This window comes from Eleutherodactylus coqui, chromosome 3 (assembly GCF_035609145.1).
Source record: "Eleutherodactylus coqui strain aEleCoq1 chromosome 3, aEleCoq1.hap1, whole genome shotgun sequence".
In the NCBI taxonomy this organism is placed as follows: domain Eukaryota; kingdom Metazoa; phylum Chordata; class Amphibia; order Anura; family Eleutherodactylidae; genus Eleutherodactylus; species Eleutherodactylus coqui.
In genome coordinates, this window is record NC_089839.1 from 203,115,410 (window position 1) to 203,135,993 (window position 20,584).

At 42.8% G+C, this 20,584-nt stretch overlaps 1 protein-coding gene across 2 annotated transcripts in view; it reads left to right on the forward strand.

Annotated features, from left to right (window-relative positions):
- Positions 1-20,584, forward strand: part of COL7A1 (collagen type VII alpha 1 chain) — a 177,377-nt gene that overhangs the window by 63,137 nt on the left and 93,656 nt on the right. For both annotated transcript variants that reach the window (XM_066596817.1, XM_066596816.1), the window contains exons 12-34: positions 3,092-3,238; positions 3,443-3,559; positions 3,639-3,791; positions 4,024-4,146; positions 4,687-4,833; positions 5,922-6,050; positions 6,389-6,535; positions 6,642-6,767; positions 9,744-9,887; positions 11,332-11,457; positions 11,888-12,031; positions 13,364-13,483; positions 13,570-13,716; positions 14,227-14,352; positions 14,616-14,762; positions 14,847-14,983; positions 16,787-16,913; positions 17,265-17,408; positions 17,700-17,866; positions 18,265-18,291; positions 18,988-19,014; positions 19,124-19,168; positions 19,292-19,384. In XM_066596817.1, the coding sequence (XP_066452914.1) occupies positions 3,092-3,238; positions 3,443-3,559; positions 3,639-3,791; positions 4,024-4,146; positions 4,687-4,833; positions 5,922-6,050; positions 6,389-6,535; positions 6,642-6,767; positions 9,744-9,887; positions 11,332-11,457; positions 11,888-12,031; positions 13,364-13,483; positions 13,570-13,716; positions 14,227-14,352; positions 14,616-14,762; positions 14,847-14,983; positions 16,787-16,913; positions 17,265-17,408; positions 17,700-17,866; positions 18,265-18,291; positions 18,988-19,014; positions 19,124-19,168; positions 19,292-19,384 (2,810 nt within the window). The remainder of the gene's footprint in view (positions 1-3,091; positions 3,239-3,442; positions 3,560-3,638; positions 3,792-4,023; positions 4,147-4,686; positions 4,834-5,921; positions 6,051-6,388; positions 6,536-6,641; positions 6,768-9,743; positions 9,888-11,331; positions 11,458-11,887; positions 12,032-13,363; positions 13,484-13,569; positions 13,717-14,226; positions 14,353-14,615; positions 14,763-14,846; positions 14,984-16,786; positions 16,914-17,264; positions 17,409-17,699; positions 17,867-18,264; positions 18,292-18,987; positions 19,015-19,123; positions 19,169-19,291; positions 19,385-20,584) is intronic.

Below are 20,584 nucleotides of genomic sequence, written 5' to 3' on the forward strand. Positions count from 1 at the left end.
TATTCCTGCAGATTGATTTCATCACCTAGTAGAGTCTACATCATAATAAATTGCTGCTGTTCTGAAGGGGAAAGGAGTCCAACGCACTACTAGATGAGAAGGGAGGGGGGGTGGGGAGGGGGTCTTTCTTTAATAAAGTGGCCATTCAGTGTAATATTGCATTATGGCTGTCAGAAGCTAGACCACCTAGAAGTCGCCTTGGAAGACATCCTTCACCAGATTCTTACTCTGATCAGTCAGTTGTTACAGATGGCAGCAAATGTAATTAACGTGTTTCCTTATCATGAGCTCCTCAGTCTCACCACCTAGTAATAATGGGGCAAGAATGCGCCTGGTGCCTTTGATATGAGCAGTGAGAAGGCTTGTACCGCTTCGTGCCCACGCTCTTGCCAACAATTGTCTGCTTGACTGTCGGGGCCAACAAAGGGAGTTACCTAGTTGGAAGGAATTATTGGAAGCTATTCAAAAGCTCGTTTAAAGAATAGTAACACAATAAGAGAGCGACATGAAAGAACACAGCACTGGCCGTCCTCACACAACCTCATGGCGTTCCTCTGCTACTGTACAAAACTACATTTCCCAACAATTTGCATTACAGTAAAATCCTTGTAATGTAGGGATTACGGAATCCCATCCCTGATGGTAATATAGCCCCACCCTTTCTTTATAATAACTACAAGTTTACTAAAACACACCAGGTTCTCCTTAGCCCCTCTCATTTGCTGCTGTTTGTACCGTTTCATGTCTGTAAGTTCTGATTTTCTGGTGGTTTTCCCATTTTTCTGTTCCTCTGCTGTTTGCATTTCACTTTCAGAGAGGGGGCATTAGCAAGCATAGAATTCTGCCAGTAGTTCACTGTCCTGACTTCCTTGCCCTCACTTCCTAAGTTGTATTGCACTGTCCTCTGGTCCAGTCAGCAAGGAGGCAGTATATGCATGTCTGCCCCTCTGCCTTCCCAGGATGATCAGGCATTTAGAGACATTCTAGTCAAATGGTTAGTAAACCCATTATAATGTGTGCAGACACACACCCACACACTGTAACAGCAGGGGATCGTTATCACAGTGCCTGCAAATCTGTCAGCCTGCAGCTTGGAAGAGCATAGGTGCTGATTGTGAAGCTAGCCCCTCCCCCTGTTGCTGCTGGAACATTCCTGTGTTCTTGTTTCTTAGGAAGCTCTATAATTACAACAGATTGCAGAGAAGCTGGAACGGAGACCCCCTAGTGGCAGCCATGTTAAATGTGATTTACAGTGGTAAAGCAACAACATTTTTAATGCAAGTATATTTCAGAAATAATGAGACTAACACAATCTAACACACGAGTAGAAGTTGTCTTAAAAGTTAGTGCCCCTTTAAAGGGGCTGTTTGAGAATATAAAAAAAGGATCTTTTTTCCGAAACAGTGCCACAGTGGGGCACGGGTTGCGTGTGGTGTTGTAATTCAGCTCCATTTACTTGAATTAGGCTATCTCCCTATACAAATGCATACCTTATTATAAGTGTAAATAAGCAATGGTGTAACTATAGGCAGTTCAGTGTTTGTAGTTGCATCTGGCCCCAAGGTTTGCAGGGACCCAAAGTTACTTCTGACACAAGAGGACAGCACTAAGTGGTGGTTGAAGATCCAGGAATACATTTTGCATAATGATGAAGGAACCCTTAAATGGGTTGTGCCAAGTTCTAGTTATCTCCTATCCACAGAATAGGGAATAACTTTATGAGTAGTGGGGTCCAACCTTCAATCCAAAGAACAGGAGTCCTGTCTCCCCCACCCAACGGCAATTCGGGCTCGGCGTATATGCATCGGCCCCGGGCTGTCTGAACGGACGCACAAACGGTAGATTTGTGTGCCCATTTATGTGATTTTGGGTCACGCTGTGGTCGTGACAAAGCTAACTGAAAATCACTACGCTCGTGTATACGAGCGCTAACAATTAAAGATGAGCGAACGTACTCGTTTCGAGTAATTACTCGATCGAGCACCGCGATTTTCAAGTACTTCAGTACTCAGGTGAAAAGATTCGGGGGGCGCTGGGGGGGGGGGGGGTAGCGTGGCGGCGCGGGGGTAGCAGCGGGGAACAGGGGGGATCCCTCTCTCTCTCTCTCCCTCTCCCCCCCCCCCCACTCACCCACGGCACCCCCCGAATCTTTTCGCCCGAGTACGGAAGTACTCGAAAATCGCGGTACTCGGGTGAAAAAGGGGCGTGGCCGAGTAGGCTCGTTCATCTCTACTAACAATGTGTTTTTACAAATTTCGGGCACTTTTAAAGACAGGTCCAACAAAGGAGCATAGATTTGTGAAAAGCAGCATGGCCTAAATCTAACATTGTGCATCAAGAATAATGCAAAATATGCTCCAGAATTTTGGCCAAATTTTGGTATAACCTAAATCAAGTAATAGGTGGTACAAAGCTAGACTAGACAGTCCTAAAATTAGACAGATTTATCGTTCAGCAGAGTCGTGTGAGAAATCTATAGCATTTTAAGACTGTCTAGTATTACTTTATACTGTGTGACTATTAGAATATATTCTCATGGGCGAATTTTCTGTGTGATTTTCAGACAGAAAAAAATCTGTCTGAAATTTCACTGAAATAGAACAGATTCACTTGAATGGGGATATTCACATAGATCTTGTTTTTAATTTGGTAAACAGCCCGAAAAAAAAAAATATAAATCAAAAGGATGTCCTATTTTGGTGCGATTTTTGTACGAAAATCACCTATTCAAATTTATGGATGTGTTTAAAAAAACAGAGTGCACTGGTATGATGCGAGTGCGGTCTGTTTTTAATGCTTGTAATCATGCGAACCATAACTTACAAAATTAGAAGGAAGTGATTTTTTTTTTTCGCATGTGAAAAATGCATGCAATCCAGATGAAATTCATGCCTAGCAATCAAGAAAACACAGGAAAATCACAGGAAAATCACAAACAAAATTGGACTGATTTTCTCAGAATGAATTCGCAGTCCCCCATATGAATATACCCTTAAACATTATTAGTCAATCAGCTGTATTGTATTTTAGAAAGTTACAGGACTAAATAATTAAGCCTTATTTACATCTTCATGGATCTTTTTTTCTGCAGGAGAAGACTCCAAAGATTTCGACGTGGGTCCAACCATTACTTCTCACCACATCCAGAATCTGCATCCCAGCACTGAATACACCGTATCTGTCAGTCCAATCTTTGGAGCCACAGAAGGACCAGCCATGTCCACCCGAGTCCAAACAGGTAGAAAAGAAGGACAAAAAAAGATAAATAACTCAATCTGTATCATTTCACCTCATTTATACCCCATTACCAGATACCAGAGCTGTTTTATTCTAGTCTGGCTATTGTGCATTTAATACAAAGCATCAATATGCCCAGTGGATGCTACACGATAGTCTGTTCCCCCAGCACACACTGCTGCCATACATCATTCTTCTCTTACAGAGTCCGGGATTGCTCAGGTACTGAGAACATTTGCCGACAGTCCGACCTCCATCCAGGTCACGTGGAATCTTATCCCTGAAGCTACAGGCTACCGGCTGGAGTGGAGACGAGCCCGAGGTAACAATGTAACATCTAAAGAATAAACATCTAAAGAACCAAATAGAAGATTGACTCCATTACCCTGAATATTGTACAGGTGGTGCAAAAGCTCCGCAGATTGTGAGCCTTCCAACAACCGTCAACAAGTACAACATCACTGGTCTGCGACCCGGAACAGAATATCGTATCACTCTATTCACTCTGTATGATGGCAGAGAAATTGCAACACCTGCAACCACTTCTGAAACAGGTGAGAGGAACTCTGAGATAGATAGATAGATAGAGAGATAGATAGAGAGAGATAGAGAGAGATAGATATTGTCTATCCTCTATCTATCTATCTATCTATCTATCTATCTATCTATCTATCTATCTATCTATCTATCTATCTATCTATCTATCTATCCCAATGGATGGAATGCATGTTTTTGGACATTTTATTAGGTAAATTACTATAACTTTGCTTTTGCTTTGTTTGAAAGAAAATACCATTGGAACAATCACAAATGTGCAGGTCATAGACACCACAGGCAAGCAGGTACGATTGGCATGGACTGGATTAGTTGGTGCAACAGAATACAAGGTTATCATTCGCAGTGCTGATGGTGAGTTCCCTATTATAGATGGAGTGCAGTGAATGTCGTATCTCACTTTACATTGCAGGTCATACAAACTGTAATGGAGCAAACACCTTGAGATGAACCTCCATTTTTTCTCATTATGTCATTTTTAGATCCAAATTCTGCATTGATTTTATCTTTGTAGAGGTCAGGGCTCTGTTTTTCTGTAATAGAGCTATAAGTTCTCTGTATAGATATAGACTACCTGATAAAATTCTATCTACCTGCAGTTACCACTAGAGGGAGCTAACTGCATACTGTGCTATTATTGAGTTGATTGGATAATCAGTATTTACTAATCTTCTGAGCTCCCCCTAGTGGTTGCTGTAGACAGACAGAATTGTAAAATTTATATATTATGTCTATGCAGGGGATTTGAAGCTCTGTATCACCAAAATGAATCTATGACTACTATAAAGATATAGTTAGAAATTAATAAGCACAACATTTTGAACTGAACCTATTTAGATTTGAAAAAATGCTATCTAAGGGAATAAAATAATAATGTTAAAAATTTGCACACAGGAAGCTTTGAAAGAACAATGAAGGTTCCTGCCAGCCGAAACACAATTGACATTGATGATCTCCAAGAAGACAAAACTTACTATGTCCTGATATCAGCACTTGTAGGGAGACGGGAGGGCTCCCCCGTTACCATCACTGTCCAAACAGGTAATTAAGCTTCTTGGTTCATGAATAAAATTCCAGAAAAACACTGACTGCGGTATACACTGGATGGCCCATTTATTAGAGCCCTCCGCCCACTCACAATTATCCCTGTGATGCCAGAGTGAAGCATAAAATCACGTGACAAGCTTTCTGTGGATCAGTTTCAGTGTGAATCCACATCAGATGGGAAAATCCAGCGATCTGAGCGACTTCCAATGAGGTCTAGTCATAGGTGCTAGACTAGCCGGGGCCGGGATGTCACTGCCAACTATGGGAGGTTTTCTCATATAATGGAGTGGAAAGTATACTGAGAATGGCGTGAATGAGGAAAAATATCCAACAAAGGTGGATCCTGTGGACGGAAACAGTTCATCACAGAAAGGAGTCAGAGGAGGATGTCAGGAATCATTCTGATGAACAGACGCTTCACAGTCTAGAACAGCCGAATATAATGCTGGTGCTCTAACTGACATGTCCGAATGCACAACCCATTGTTCCTTAACACGAATGGATTATAACACCAGATGACCATTTCCATCGCCATTATGTCTAAGAAAAACAGAAAAGTGAGCCTGCAGGGGGCAAAAAAACCACAAAAATTGTATCACTGAGCAGCGGATAATCATCACCTGGTCAGATGGATGCAGATTTCTGTTGCACTGTGCTGATTGGAGGTCAGAATTTGGCACAAGCAGCATGAATCGATGACCCCTTCCTGTCAGCTGGTCAGAACATGTCAGCACCTCTATCTAATTTGTGACAGCTTCTTGTCCACTTGGGCTGATATTCCTGTAGAACGATTTCGACACCCAGTGGAATCTACACCAAGACGAATTGCTGCGGTTCTGATGGCCAAAGGAGGTCTAACACACTATTAGATGGGGGTCTCTAATAAAGTGGCTATTCAGTGTATGCCAACCAGGATTTGTGGAAAGCTGGGTGACAACCCCTGTCTGCATTGTAGTGACTGTCATTAGTAGTTGTCGCTCAGCACATGTTACCAACCAGATTATGACTTCTCAGGAACTTCTTTTTTGGGAAAGGCCCTTTGGAGGTTCTGTCAAGGTTTTCCAAAGTAAATTATTTTCCAGTTTCAGAAGAGATGACCTTTTCCATCGAAAACCTCCATGTCTTGGATGCAAGACTAGGACGTATTCGTTTAGCATGGAACGGCGTGCCCAAGGCAACAGAATACCGGATCCTCATCAGGAATTCAGAGGGTAAGGCCAAAAATATTTCTTCACAGCAGCAGAGGCGCAGACTCTGAGGTCCCAATGCAAGACGCTATACAATAGCCCACTCCTAATTGCGTCCTATGCAGTAGTATGAGGGGGGTGCTGGTAAGTCCTTGGCTTTGACTGCAAAAATTTGACATACAGCAATAAAATTTCAGTTATTCTACATAGTCCCCTCATTGCAGCTTTTTCAATCCATCACCTGAGGAAACTCCACTTCATCATCAATTTACATACTGCTATCCCAGGACATTTGGCATGTTAGTGTATATATCCTACAGAACCTGTATCGGGAGTTTGTTAACCCCTGCTTTTACCTGTAGATGGGACGGAGAGAAGTCAGGCGATTTCTGGAGACCAGACGACATATGAACTCACTGACATACGAGAAGGCATCACATACATTGTTAGAGTCACCCCCGTGATGGGGACCAAAGAGGGAATCCCTATGACCATCAATGTCAAGACAGGTGGGAGTCCATTGTACCAATATACCGCACTATAGATACTGCTATATGTAATATGGGGTTTGTTGTCATTTTGGGCTTCTTTGCTGAGATCATGTTGATCTTTCAGGAGATACAGCAGTGGCCGGAGTCGCAAACCTTCGGGTGGTGGAAACAACATCATCCAGATTTAGGATTACATGGACTGGGATTGCAAGAGCGACCGGTTATAGGGTGACATGGAGGCACAGTGACGGTAATGTAGTGACTGGATTCATCAGGGCACATTTATTACTGGGGTTGCGCCAGAATTCTCATGTAAGTTGCACCTTGTTTTTGGTGCAAATTGATTTAGACAAATTGGAGAATATTTATGTAGGTGGCCTTTCTTAGGCTGCTCGAAATAAAGGTGGCACAGCCATGACGTGCAATAAATGTATTGAGAGGCACTGGCCTCCTAATATATTTGACACATCTTGAGCTTTCAGTGTGCAAAATCTGAAATATACACCAGCACAGAGCTGGTGTAGGTGACATTTATAGATACAGTTTCTGTAGTAAATTATTGTAAATCTGATGGGCATGCGAGGCCAAACCACCTGTCGAATAGTCATGCTCATTTTTAGAAAAGTGGTGGAGGCTGGCGTATAAAGGCAAAGAGTCGCAAGTTATAACATGCACCATGATTTGTAACTTTTATATGCCAGAAATCTGGCGTACAGGACATCATAAATATGCCACAATCTATTTATCTCATATCTATCTATCTATCTCAAATTTATATATCTATCTATTGTTATCATAGCTTTTTATCTTCACCGTAGGGGCAAATAACACAGGAATCATGGTACGATGTGGATACCAGGCTGACAAAAATGTGTATTTTTTATTTTAAGAAATAAACTTGGAGAAGAGATTGGCCGTAGATACATCCCTTAATAGATAAACAATATGTGGTTATTCAAAAACATTACTGATTCTAAGAGTATGCTTAACTCTAACGTGAGTGCAGTATGGTAACAATCTTTTAGAAAGACCAGCAACACACTTCAATTGTAGAACACGTGGTAGTACTACTAAAGGTTTGAACCCAGTAACGGTGATCCGAAACTAACATGAATGTTCTTTAAAAACTTGTCCACAACTGGCGGATGAATATGTGTTCCTCTAGCGTCGGCTTAAATTCACAGATTTTAACTGGCAGGCCTGCGTTTAAGTCACTGCACGTGTGCATACGCTGGGCCTTTTCCTGAGGGACTACCTCACTTACATATTTCCAGTGTGCGCAGAACTGTAATGTAAGTGACATGTCCTCCAGATCTTCCACCTGACCTGTACAGCCAATGGGAAGTCACATACAACACTCAGTAGAGAAATACACAAACTACCATCCAGATTATATAACTATAGGAACCGTAACAATGCTTATTACAGCACAAACTCGAACTTGTGGTTGCATAAATATTCACACCCTTAGGGCGCCCACCCACTGGCGTTTGCGATTTTCGTGCGTGAAAAACGCAGCGTTTTCGCGGCGTTTTTCCCGCGTTTTCGCGGCTTTTCCATTAATTTCCATTGACTTTCATGGGTGCATTAGGAGAAAAATAAGGACACATATGCAACTGACAGTTCCTATGTTAAAAAACGCAACGCAACGCAAAAAAAAAACGCCAGTGGACAGGAGTACATTCAATTCTAATTGCTCTTGAGAAAAAACGCAAAACGCAAAGAAAAAAAAATCGCCAGTGGGTGGGCGCCCTTATACTAATACTTTGTTGATGTACCCTTTAACTTTATGACAACATTCAGTCTTTTGGGGTAGAGGTCTATTGGCATGGTTCATCTTGACTTGGCTATCTTTAATGACTCTTCCTTGCAAAAGCGCTCCAAATCTGTTAGATTATGAGAGCATCTCATGTGCAGCGCCCTCTTCAGGTCAACCCACAGATCTTTAATGGAATTCAGGTCTGAGCTCTGACTGGGCCTTCCTGAAACTTTAATCTTCTTCTGGCGAAGCCATTCTTTGGTTGATTGGAAGGTATGCTTTGGGTCGTTGTGCTAAAAGGTAAAATTCATCTTCATCTTCAGCTTTTGAGCAGAGGCCTGAAGGTTTTGAGCCAAAATGGACTGATATTTGGAACTGTCCATAATTCCCTCCACCTTCACTAAAGCCCCAGTTCCAGCAGCAGATAAGCAGCCCAACACATAATGCTGCCCACACCATCTTAACTGCGGTTTGGTGGTCTTCTGGTGTTTTTGTGCTAAACATACCTTTTAGAATTATGGCCAATTGGTTCCCCCTCGGTCTCCTCAGACATAACATGTTCTCCCACAAACCTCTGGCAGACTTGATGGAGGTTTTGGCAAGACATAGTTGGGCTTGGATGTTTTTCTTTGTTAGAAAAAGTTTCTGTCTTGCTTCCCTCCCCCACAACCCAGACATATGAAGAATACGGAAGATGGTTGTCACATGCACTACACAACCTGTACTTGCCAGAAACTCCTTTAATGTTGCTGTCGGTCTCTTCAAAGCCCCTCGAAGCAATTTTCTTGTGGGCTTTTCAACACTTTTTGAGGGACGTCCAGTTCTTGGTAATGTCACTGCTGCGCCAAATTTAATCCCCTTCTTGGTGACCATTTTCACTGTGCTCCATGGTATATGTAATGCCTTGGAGATGTTTTGGTCCCTTCTCCTGACTGATACCTTCCAACAATCGGAACCCTTCGATGAGCTGTAAGCTCTTTACGAACCAACTAAGAAAATATCAGAAAAATCCTCCTAGGAGAGCTGAACTTCATATCCGGTAAATCAGAATTACAGTAAATAATGGCAGTAGAGTGCTGACTACAAATTAAAATGAGTTTAAGTGTTATTGGCTAACTCTGAATACAACCACATCCCCAAATATTTAAATATCTATATATCCCCAAATATCTATCTACCTCATATATATCGTCCTAATTTTAAGTAAAATTGTCCTCCTGACAAGTTACTTTTGTAGACTTTATTTAAAATAGATCACCACGTCTATTGACTATATCTGGTTTTGCAGTAATTAGGTGAATGGGGCTGATCTGTAATACCAGACACTGTCCATGAACTAGAGTGGCGCTATTGTGAAGAAAAGCAGGGCTCTTTTTTACCTAATCCTGGATAGCCCTTTAAAATAAAACCATCTTAAACTATTTTTCATCCTTGGTGAACCTCACTAATACTTGTCTGTTTTTTAAGGTCGTGAGGATAGCAGAACACTTCCAGCAGGAACAACATCTTATGACATTGAACCATTGCAGGAAAACACGGTTTATGTCATTGGGGTGACGGCTTTAATTGGCAACACTGCAAGCAGCCCTGCAACTATCACAGCTCGTACAGGTATCGTAAATGTACTGCTATAGGTAGATGCCTATTTAGACTGCTCACAGTTAGTTGTTGTAAAAGGGTTGGAAAACAAAATGACTACATTGTTCAAGAAAACAGCACCACGCCTGTCCACAAGTTGTTGAAGTAAATGGACCTCAGCTGCAATATCACACACAACCTGTGGATGAGTGGGGCACTATTATTGGAAGAAAGCAGTTATGTGTTCTAATCCTTTGAAATGCAGTGGGCGTGGACCTAATGTGTTACTGACTGCTTTGGCTTTGGGCTCCTCCTGAGGACTGCTCTAAGGTTTTCACCCTTAAACCTGTTTTTGAGGGATCTGGCCTTCACTGCAGGGAACTTTTAGGTGGTTTCTACAGGAATGGTCCTAGTGCAGTGACAGGTGACCTCAGATGAGCCAAAAAGGAACCGGAGTGTGGTACCAAAAGGACCGGCAGTATAACAGGTCAGGACAGGCAGAGCTCATACAATAAATCAGGTTGAAGTCAGGGCAGGTGACAATTGGGCAAGACACAGTCAGAAAACAGTCTGAGGTCAGGACAAGCAAAGATTGGGAAAACTGGGTATATAGACTGAGGGTCAAACTGAGTAGTGAGCAAAATACTGGAACAACCTTCACTTGAAACACTATGAAACATTATCTCAGGCACCTTCCAGTGGGATAAGATGCCTTAAATAACCTGGGAAGCATCTGGATAGGCTAAGGATGGGGAAACTGGGTATACAGACTGATGGTCAAACCAGGTAGCAAGCAGAATACTGCAACACTTTCACTTGAAACACTAAGAACTTTTTGTTCAGGCACCATCCAGTGGGGGAGGCTGACCTAAATACCTCTGGAGGTGTCTGGCTGGGGACAGGAAAGCTGGGTACTTGCACTGGCCTTTTAAGAGGCAGGCCAAGCACGTGTACGTGACTTACTGTTAGAAGACACAGCTGAAAGGATAGAGCGGCATCTGCTACACAGAAAGATACCAATGGCTGCAACTGGCAGGAGGGGGAGTTGAGGTCGGCAGCCATAACCTCCTAGATAACACCTTTGGTAGTGTAGGGTGCGCTGTTGAGTTGTTGACCTAAAAGCACATTGCATGTGAAGCAACTTTTCAGACAGCTGGTCCTAATCTTTATTTATTCCTGGGATGACCTACACCATCTTTGTTTCAACTGTGATAGGTACAAGAGTGAGCGAACCTTTCTCTATTGTAGCACAAGCAGGTAATGTAGAGGTAAAATATAGGGCAAGATCATTTGGGGTTCTTTTCAGTTAGTACAGCTCGTCTTTTTACCAGGAGGTGCGGCAGTCTTTGGGTCTTACTGAATCTTGGTTGCTTAGGGGTATGCCCATTAGAATTATATGGGCGTGTCTTTGGAAAATATAACATAAAGTCTTATATTCTCCTAGTTTAATGTGTGTATATACTTTTAATTCCTGCAGAAGAAGATTCTGTTGGCCAAGTGACCAACCTGAGAAGTACTGCCATCGCAGAGAATGTGATACGTTTAGAGTGGAGCCCGATTGCAAGAGCAACGCACTATAGGATCACCTGGAGACGCAGAGATGGTTTGTCATCTTTCAGGGTACATTGCCCCTGCAGGTCATCACTTTCCCACCCCCATTACATGTAGCAACCTTTGAGACCCATCACTAGTGAGCAGCCAACAGTTTTTATTCCACCAGTTAATAAAAGCTATAAAGACATCACCATACCAGCACTATATGGCGGTATTTTTAGGTACTGTGCAGGCAGCACTATTATTTGAGCTTTAGCCAGACTTTTCTTTACCCAGGAAAAAAAATGTTGCCTTAGCCCTATGTTCAAATACTCTACTGAATATAGAGTGGCTTGTTGGTACTCTCCATCACAACCAGCATTCATTACTCATGCCCTACCAGAGCACCCTGCCATGTGTCACAGCTAGAGATTTGCTTTTCGAACTACACATGTATTAACACGTTGTGCTTAGTAATATTATATTGTTTGTAATTCCAGGTGTTGAGGTTTCTAGGTTGGTAACAAGAGATGTCACTTCAGTGGACATCCCAGATTTACTTCCTGGGACGGCCTACACCATCTCTGTCTCAACTGTTTCCGGTACAAGAGAGAGTGAACCCGTCTCTATTGTAGCACAAACAGGTAATACAAAAATGAAATCTAGGACAAGGTTATTTGGGGATTTTTTCGGTTGGTGCAACTCGTCCCTCTACCAGAAGGTGGCGAAGTCTCTGGGACTTACTTGATCGTGATTGCACAGGGGTGTGTCCATGGGCGTGTCTTTATTAATAAATTGAGCACAGAGCTTTATATTGTCCTCGATTAATGTATGTATTTGTGGGATATGTTTGTAATATCAGTGTAATCCCATGGTATACATGAGGGGTACGAATAGAGATTGACATTTTTCAGCATTGAGTGAAATTCAGTGGAGAGGTAGGTTTTTACCTTTACATTAGTGCTGCCACCTATATGGGCTTATCATGGCTGCAGTTAGGGGGTAGAAAACTGGCAATTGTCCTGGGCTCCTATTTATTCATGGGCGGCTGAGAGTAAAATCTCTGGGACCAAATTAAAACCACTTTATATTATTTATCAGTGTATTATTCAGATACTACCCTGTTTCCCTGAAAATAAGACATACCCTGAAAATAAGACATAGCTTGATTTTCCACAATTTTTGAGGATGCAAAATGATTTTTCAGGCTTTTTGAGGATGCTTGAAATATAAGCCCTACTCCAAAATTAAGCCCTGCTAACAGTTAATTAAAAAAGTAAATTTAAATAGTTTCCAGGCAGCTATATATATAAAAAAGTTAAACTTTTTTGAACAAAAATTAATATAAGACACTGTCTTATTTTCGGGGAAACGCGGTATATATTATTTGGGCACCATATAATAACATTATGTGGGAGCTAATTGATAGTATTATATGTGAAGTATTATTTAGATACTACATGTTATTTGAGCATTAGATGGCAGTCTTCTGTGGGAAATGTTATTTAGCTTCTACATACTATTTGGGCACTATATAGCGGTATTACATGTATCTTGGAACTAGATGGTAATATTATGTGGGAAGTATTATTCACATGTTATCTATTATTTGGGCACTATATAATGGCATTATCTGCAAAGTACATAGCAGTATTTTATGGGAAGTATTATTCAGATACTAGATATTATTTAAGCACTGTATAGTGATATTATATGGAAACTAGATGTCCGTATTATTAAATGGGAAGTATTACTCAGATAGTATATATGATTTGGGCACTATATGGCAATATTATGTGTGTTATTTCTGTAAGTATTGTCTTCGCACTATATGGTCATATTATGTGTGTTAAAATTACGGAACAAGTTATGTAAATATGTCAAACGGGGCTGGGGGTACATGCTTTGCTTCTTGGCCAGGGATCCATTTTCTATACAACCTAATATTGTAATGACTTCTTCTCATTCTCTTACAGCTCGGCAGGTCGGCTCTGTAACAAGCCTGCGGATTTTTGAAAGCCAGAATATTTTAAGGGTGACATGGGTTGGGGTTCAAGGAGCTACGGCTTATAAAGTCTCCTGGAGCCCTGAGAGCGGTATGGGGTCTCATTTATTCTACTTTTTAAGCTTTACGATATTCAGTAACTCAGAGATGGTCTGATGATGTCTGTTGTTATTGTAGGTGGTTCTGAACAAACTAGAGAGGTGCCAGGTAATACCAACTCATTCGAGCTGGTGAACCTGGAGCCAGGTAGACGATATATCGTTAAAGTCACGGCACTAGTTGGCAATCGTCAAGGGGAACCGGTGACTACAAGTGTTACAACACGTAAGTTATTCATGTAATATCATTGCCCAATATTAGCATCAATGGCATTCACTTAATTCCCATCATTTTCAGACCTTAGTTTATCTCCCGTAATGGGGTGTGGGGGAAGTCCTACCTCCAGTTCTGTGTTCTCTCAGCCAAGGAATACGTGGCAGACACAACATAGGGTTGTACTTACCAGAAAGGGGGTCCTAGAACATAAAATAAACATGCGTGAGTAGTGTGGCAGCCATGGCTGGCCTTGGTTGCCCTATCACTGTCTTTCCCTTCCTTATAGAAGCGTAGGTAAGTTAACCCTTAGACAATGCTTTCTTCCTTATTTGATACTGTTGAAGTGCCTATTGAAGATTGAGGGCTGCATAGGACCTCATGGACTCCATAGTAGTCACTAGGTCCACTCAGAGCTGTGCATGGCCCTTTAAAGTGCATGTGAATGCCTCCCCTACCCCACATATGTTAGTGAAATTACTATTTTGACTAGTGTAAAATATTAGCCTTGTGTGTTTCTAGCGGATATTCCAGTAAATCCCGTGAGAGATCTCAGAATAACGGACGTTTCACGCCAAGGGTTGAGACTTACCTGGTCAGGGGTTCCTGGAAGCACTGGATACCGTATCTACTGGAGAAGGGCAGATGGTAAGACTAGTCACAATGTCCTTACGTATAGTATTGGTGTCTTCTGTTCAGGAGTACGTCTAACCTCTCAAGAGAAATTGCACCTTCCAAGGTGGAGACAGAGAAGGTGCACAAGTAGACTCCATATATACCAAAATGCTGCCCTCTATAGTGAGGAAAGGATGCAGCCTAAGGCAAGGTTCTCATCCTGCCTCGTTGATAGTAGTTATGGCTTCCCCTTTATGTATTTATTGTATCACAATCCATTATTTTCTATTTTCAAGGTGGACCTGAATCAAGCCGCCTAGTGTCTGGAGACGTCAGGTTCTATGATCTTGACAACCTGCAAGCCGGTGCCCTTTATCAGTTCCGTGTGGCCTCTTTGCTTGGGAGCCGAGAGAGTGAAGCTGCGTCAGCCTTGGCCAACACCAGTTAGTTTACTTGTATCAGTATCTCAAGATGTCTATGAGGCCATATGAAAAATACCTTTAATGACTGACATTTTTACTTCTCAGTCTGTAGGCCCGGAGGAACAGATATCGTATTCATGGTGCACACAACTCAGGATAACCAGTACAACGAGGAGGCCATTAAAAAATTCCTATCGCAGGTGGTATCCTCAGTGGGGCAACTGGGACCCGATGCTACACAGGTATTTCTGAATGACTGGCAGCCAACATGGCGACCAACAACACTGGATCATAATATTTTTTACTTAGGCTCATATGTTACTTGTGTAGAGGGTCACGGATAAGGAGCCTGGGTTCTTTTAGGATATGAGATAGGAACAAAACTAAAAATGTATTTGCTTGAAGATAGATAGGATGGAATAGTTCACACCAGTGAAGCAACCAAATACTACGACTAATTGTAACTGCCTACCTATTACCAGCTTCTGGTACCTCTATCCAACCTCGAACTCAGCAAGAACTTCACATTAACCCTTCCGACCTCAGGACGTCAGCTTACGTTCTGGCCGGAAAGGGGTTCATGCAAATGAACGTAAGCTTACGTCCTATGGATGACATGGCTCAGAAGCTGAGCCGGCACGATCTGCAGCAGGAGCCGGCTGTGACTGACAGCCAGCCTTGGACTGCAACAATGGGGATCAGTGAGAACACAGATCCCCGCTGTTAATACATTGCATGCCACAATCAATGTAAAGTGTTCACAGAGGAAGAGTGCTCCCTTTGTGACTTGATCAGTCCTCTGCCATGTAATCACGGAGGGCCGATGGGTTGCCATAGCAAGCAGATGCCAGACAATGATGTCCGGCTCTGCCATGGCCTCTGATCTCTATTATTAGTGATAATGCATTGTAGTACAGAAATATTGCAATGTATTATCAATGCAATCAAAGCATTGCAGGTTCAAATTCTGCTTGTCATGTACTTCCATAATTCCTTCAGTATTTGTATCAAAATACTAACGACCACCTGTCTGTGAGTGATGTGTGACCGAGTGAGTTACATGTGATGATGTCACTGTCATGTGATCAGTCACCCCGCTGTCTTCACATCTCCTGAACGTGATATCATGTCATCCCAAGTGCTAATGCCGCCAACACCAGTCCAGCCTTCATCTAATCGTCAACCGTTGTCCGGTGTTGAAACAAAACCGTCACTATTGTGCAAACATGTCACCACAAAGGGTTCAACGCCATCGTAAAGCTAATGCAGCTTATATGATACAGCGACAAGCCACGACTTCACCTCAGTGAGCAGCTGAAGTTTATAAATCTTGTGCAGCTGATATGCGAAAGCAACGAGCGAACATGTCTCCTCAGCGAGCTGCTGAAGTGGTCAACTTTAATATTGGAGTCTATTGACTTTAGTGAGGCTGACTTTACACTAATCGTAGCAGGGGCAGCCTGCTACACATGTACTTCCATTTTCTTCTAGTTGACTTGCAGTATAGCATGATGTAACCATTGCAGGCAGCATCCACTGTTGTAGCGGCTAGCAACTCGCATTGAAAATAATGAAGTCTTGCAGAGATGTAACTTGAAGCTGATTTATATGGGTGTCCTGTTAAATGGCAGAGTAGTCACTGGGCCCCTCTGACACCAGAACCAGTAGTTATGCCTACTAGAGATGAGCGAACGTGTCCGTAACGGACACATCCGCACCCGGACACCGGCTTTAGCGAACACTGGAGTGTTCGCGCGTAAGTGTCCGGGTGCCGCCGGGGGGCGGGGAGATGCGCGGCGGCGCGGGCGGCAGTAGCGGGGAACAGGGGGGAGCCCTCTCTCTCTCCCTCTCCCCCCCGCTCCCCGCCGCACCCCCCCGCGCTGCCACGGCGGCCCCCGAACTTTTTCGCCCGAACACCGAGGTGTTCGCAAAGTTCGGTGTTCGGGCGAAAAAGGGGCGGGGCCGAACGTGTTCGCTCATCTCTAATGCCTACTCATATCCATGTAGAAATTTTCTTACTTTTCATGTTGTTTTTTCTTTTCAAGATTGCAATTGGGGCCTACAGCTTTCGGCAGCGCCCCTCGGTCCTGTTGAACCGTTCTAGCGAGTTGCGGTCAGTTCTGCAAAACATTCAAAACATCCCATTCTCTGATCCCAGCGGGACTGCTATCGGTAATGTGCCTATATCTGTCTTCACAAACAGTGTTCAGTAGATTGTGCGATAAACCATGAGTTGTTTTGGTATCCAGGACAAAAGTAGCAGAGATATACCACTTTATAAGAGGATGACTAATGTAATGTATGTATACAGTGACTCCACCTGCAGAACTGCAGAATAGTGATTCCAGCTCTGGAGTATAATACAGGATGCAACTCAGGATCAGTACAGATTAAGTAATGTCACAGTGATTCAACTTTTCATGTATATTATACAAACTGTACAATTAAAGATCTATAATACCCTATGGATTTCACTGTGCACAATTGTAGCCATAGTCACATATTACAACTGCTCTTTTTCAGGTGGCGCCATAGACTTTGCAAGGAACTATCTATTCACCACGGCCTACGGCAGAAGACGGAATGTTCCCGGTGTTCTAGTAATTCTTGCAGATAGTCCGTCTTCAGATGATGTTCTACAGGCAGCAAATGCCATCAAAGCAACAGGTACATAATATCAGTATCATCATGCTGAATGTATTTGCTTCCTTGGTGAGTACTGCATGAGGCTAGATGAGACTAAGGATTGTGTAAGGAACATGATCCTTCTCATGACATGGTGAAGGGTAAGCGCTCATCAGCCATGGTTACAGGAGTATGTTACATATATTGTATACTTATGTAGTACAGACCCTACATATCTCTAAATGCAAAACATCCAGTTAAAGCTCAATGGCTGAGGATGATGGGAGATGCAGTTCAAGAACACCTTGAAGTCCCCTCTTTGCCTTTCTCTAGGTATTCAGGTCTTGGCTGTAGGAATGAATGGAGCTGATCAGGAACAGCTACGTAGAATAGTCTCTGGTCAGAGTTCACGGAGTCTCTTTTACACTGCGGATATTGCAAATTTGAATAGCCTATCGGATCCTTTGGCAGAGGCGATATGTACCATCACGCAAATTGAGGTAAGTTCTGGGTGATCAGTGGACCACTAATCAATAGAGAGTATCCTGAATGTGATCAGTTGTTCCCTGTTATCAGCTTCTCTAGGCTGAGAAGAGGCTGACTGTAGTGTTCTTCAATGGGAAGAAATGTGATTGTTCTCAGTAAGAGAAACCAAGTAATATTGTAGATATGATACCTTTCAATGGCTAGCAAAAATACATGATACTATAGTGAGCTTTCAAACCTACTTAGAGTCCTTCTTTGGGCTTTATCACTTATCTCCAGTGCCAAAACCCTTCTGAGACATTGACTTCAACATGTGACTGATATCAGCCTTTCGTCTTATAATGTTCCTGCACTACTGAAACCAACTGTAAAGCTTTTAGTATTGGGTGATTATTACTATTTTTCTTTTTAGGATCGTTGTACAGAGCAGTGTCCGCAGGTAAGTATTATGAATGCCACACTACCTGAACAATTGTCCTCCCTTGGTTAAATAGCACCCTGTGTGGAATTTTTTGTGCCCCACTCCCCCATCACAAGAAAAAAGCAATACACTATAGTGACAAAATCATTAGGATATAAAAAGTGGTTAAATTCGATTTTATTCACATTTCTCAATACGGTTTTGGGTCACCTTTGGCCTCAATTACTGCAGTAACCCTCCTAGGCACGCTTTCCACCAAATGCCCATAGATTGCTTCAATTAGTGATGTGGAGATGATGGGTGTTTTGGGTGTGCTGCACAAGAGTACTCACATCAACAGTTTTAGAGTGCTCGGATCTTAACTATAGAGTGCCTATATTAACAACACCAGAGAGTACAATAGTATGGCCAGAGCACCATCATTAACAGCATCAGAAGGCCTATATTACTAGCACAAGCGTGCCCACACTGACAGCACCATACTGCCAACACTAACAGTGCGAGAGTGCCCACATTAATAGTGTCAGGAGTGCCAACACTAACAGTGCTAGAGTGCCCACATTAATAGTGTCAGAGTGCCAATACTAACAGCACCAGAGTGCCTATATGAACAGCTCTAAAATTCCCTCATGGACGTTGTCAGCCATTTGTCCAATGCCAATAAATCTGTATTCTACATACAGAATAATTCTTCAATGTTTTCTCTATCTTTAGGGTGAGAAAGGTCAGAAAGGAGAACTAGTAAGTACTGTGCGCTCCGAAATACTCGCAGTCACAGAACTAACTCTACAACTGCCATTAGGTATTCACTGTCAAATATTATTATAAAAAAGTTGTGTTCTACTTATAGGGGAGCAGCGGCCGTCCAGGAACACCAGGACTACCAGGAGACCCTGTGGGTATTAATCAAGAAGACACCTCATAGAGATTTTATACAATAAATGACATTTCTTCATCACTCAAACCAACAATAGTGTATTAGAGTAAGTGAACATCTAAAATGATTTCTGTATTACAGGGTCGGCCTGGTCCTCCTGGTGCCCAGGGGCCAGTTGGACCCCGTGGCCCTGCTGGAGAGGGTGCAGCCTCAAGAGGACAAAAGGGAGAACATGTGAGTAACCAATGGTTTGATTAGATTCATCATACAATGACTAAATGTGAATTTGCTAAATGCTTTTATTCTAAGCCACACCCTCTGCACTAAGCCACACCAGGAGGGCAGTGACTTGTGTGTCAAGCACTGCCCCCTCGGAACCTGCATTAGGAATAACACAATGTATCACTTCTTTTAAATCTTCCAGCTGTGTTTTCTGTGTACAGATATCACTTATACATTACATAAATAACCAGCAGTTTAATGAAAACTACTTCACACCTCTGTCTCTTGGACATTAGATCAGCTATACAGGGTGTAGTCAGAAAGCCGGATCCTATATCTCAATACTGGTGTCCTATTGTGAAATAACAATAGTGTATTTGAATAGGAAGGCATGGATGTGCTACATGATGGTATGGTGCATGGGTCCCTAGGGCCCTAGAACATGGATCTCAATTTTTCCTTACTTCAGTCATCGCAATGGTCCCGCGGCACTTTCAGAAACATGGAAAGCAGTTTTCTACTTCTCACATGCTACTCTTAAACTTAGCAATTGGGTTTTACTCTCCATCTTTTACAGGGGCTACAACACAAAATGGAAATACATATTCTGGGGCTCCTAGGAGTCCGTGCGCCATACCATCAAGTAGTGCATCCATGCCTTCCTATTAAGGAACACCATTGTTGACGTATAGCGCTGGATCAGACTTTTTGAGTATACCCTTTTGATCGACTCCAATTTTTTTGTAACTGGCAGGAGTCCTTTAAAGGAGATGTCCCGCGCCGAAACGGGTTTTTTTTTTTTTAAACCCCCCCCCCCGTTCGGCGCGAGACAACCCCGATGCAGGGGTTAAAAAAACCACCCGCACAGCGCTTACCTGAATCCCGGCGGTCCGGCGTCTTCATACTCACCTGCTGAAGATGGCCGCCGGGATCCTCTGTCTTCATGGACCGCAGGGCTTCTGTGCGGTCCATTGCCGATTCCAGCCTCCTGATTGGCTGGAATCGGCATGTGACGGGGCGGAGCTACACGGAGCTACACGGAGCCCCATAGAGAAGAGGAGAAGACCCGGACTGCGCAAGCGCGGCTAATTTGGCCATCGGAGGGCGAAAATTAGTCGGCACCATGGAGACGAGGACGCTAGCAACGGAGCAGGTAAGTATAAAACTTTTTATAACTTCTGTATGGCTCATAATTAATGCACAATGTACATT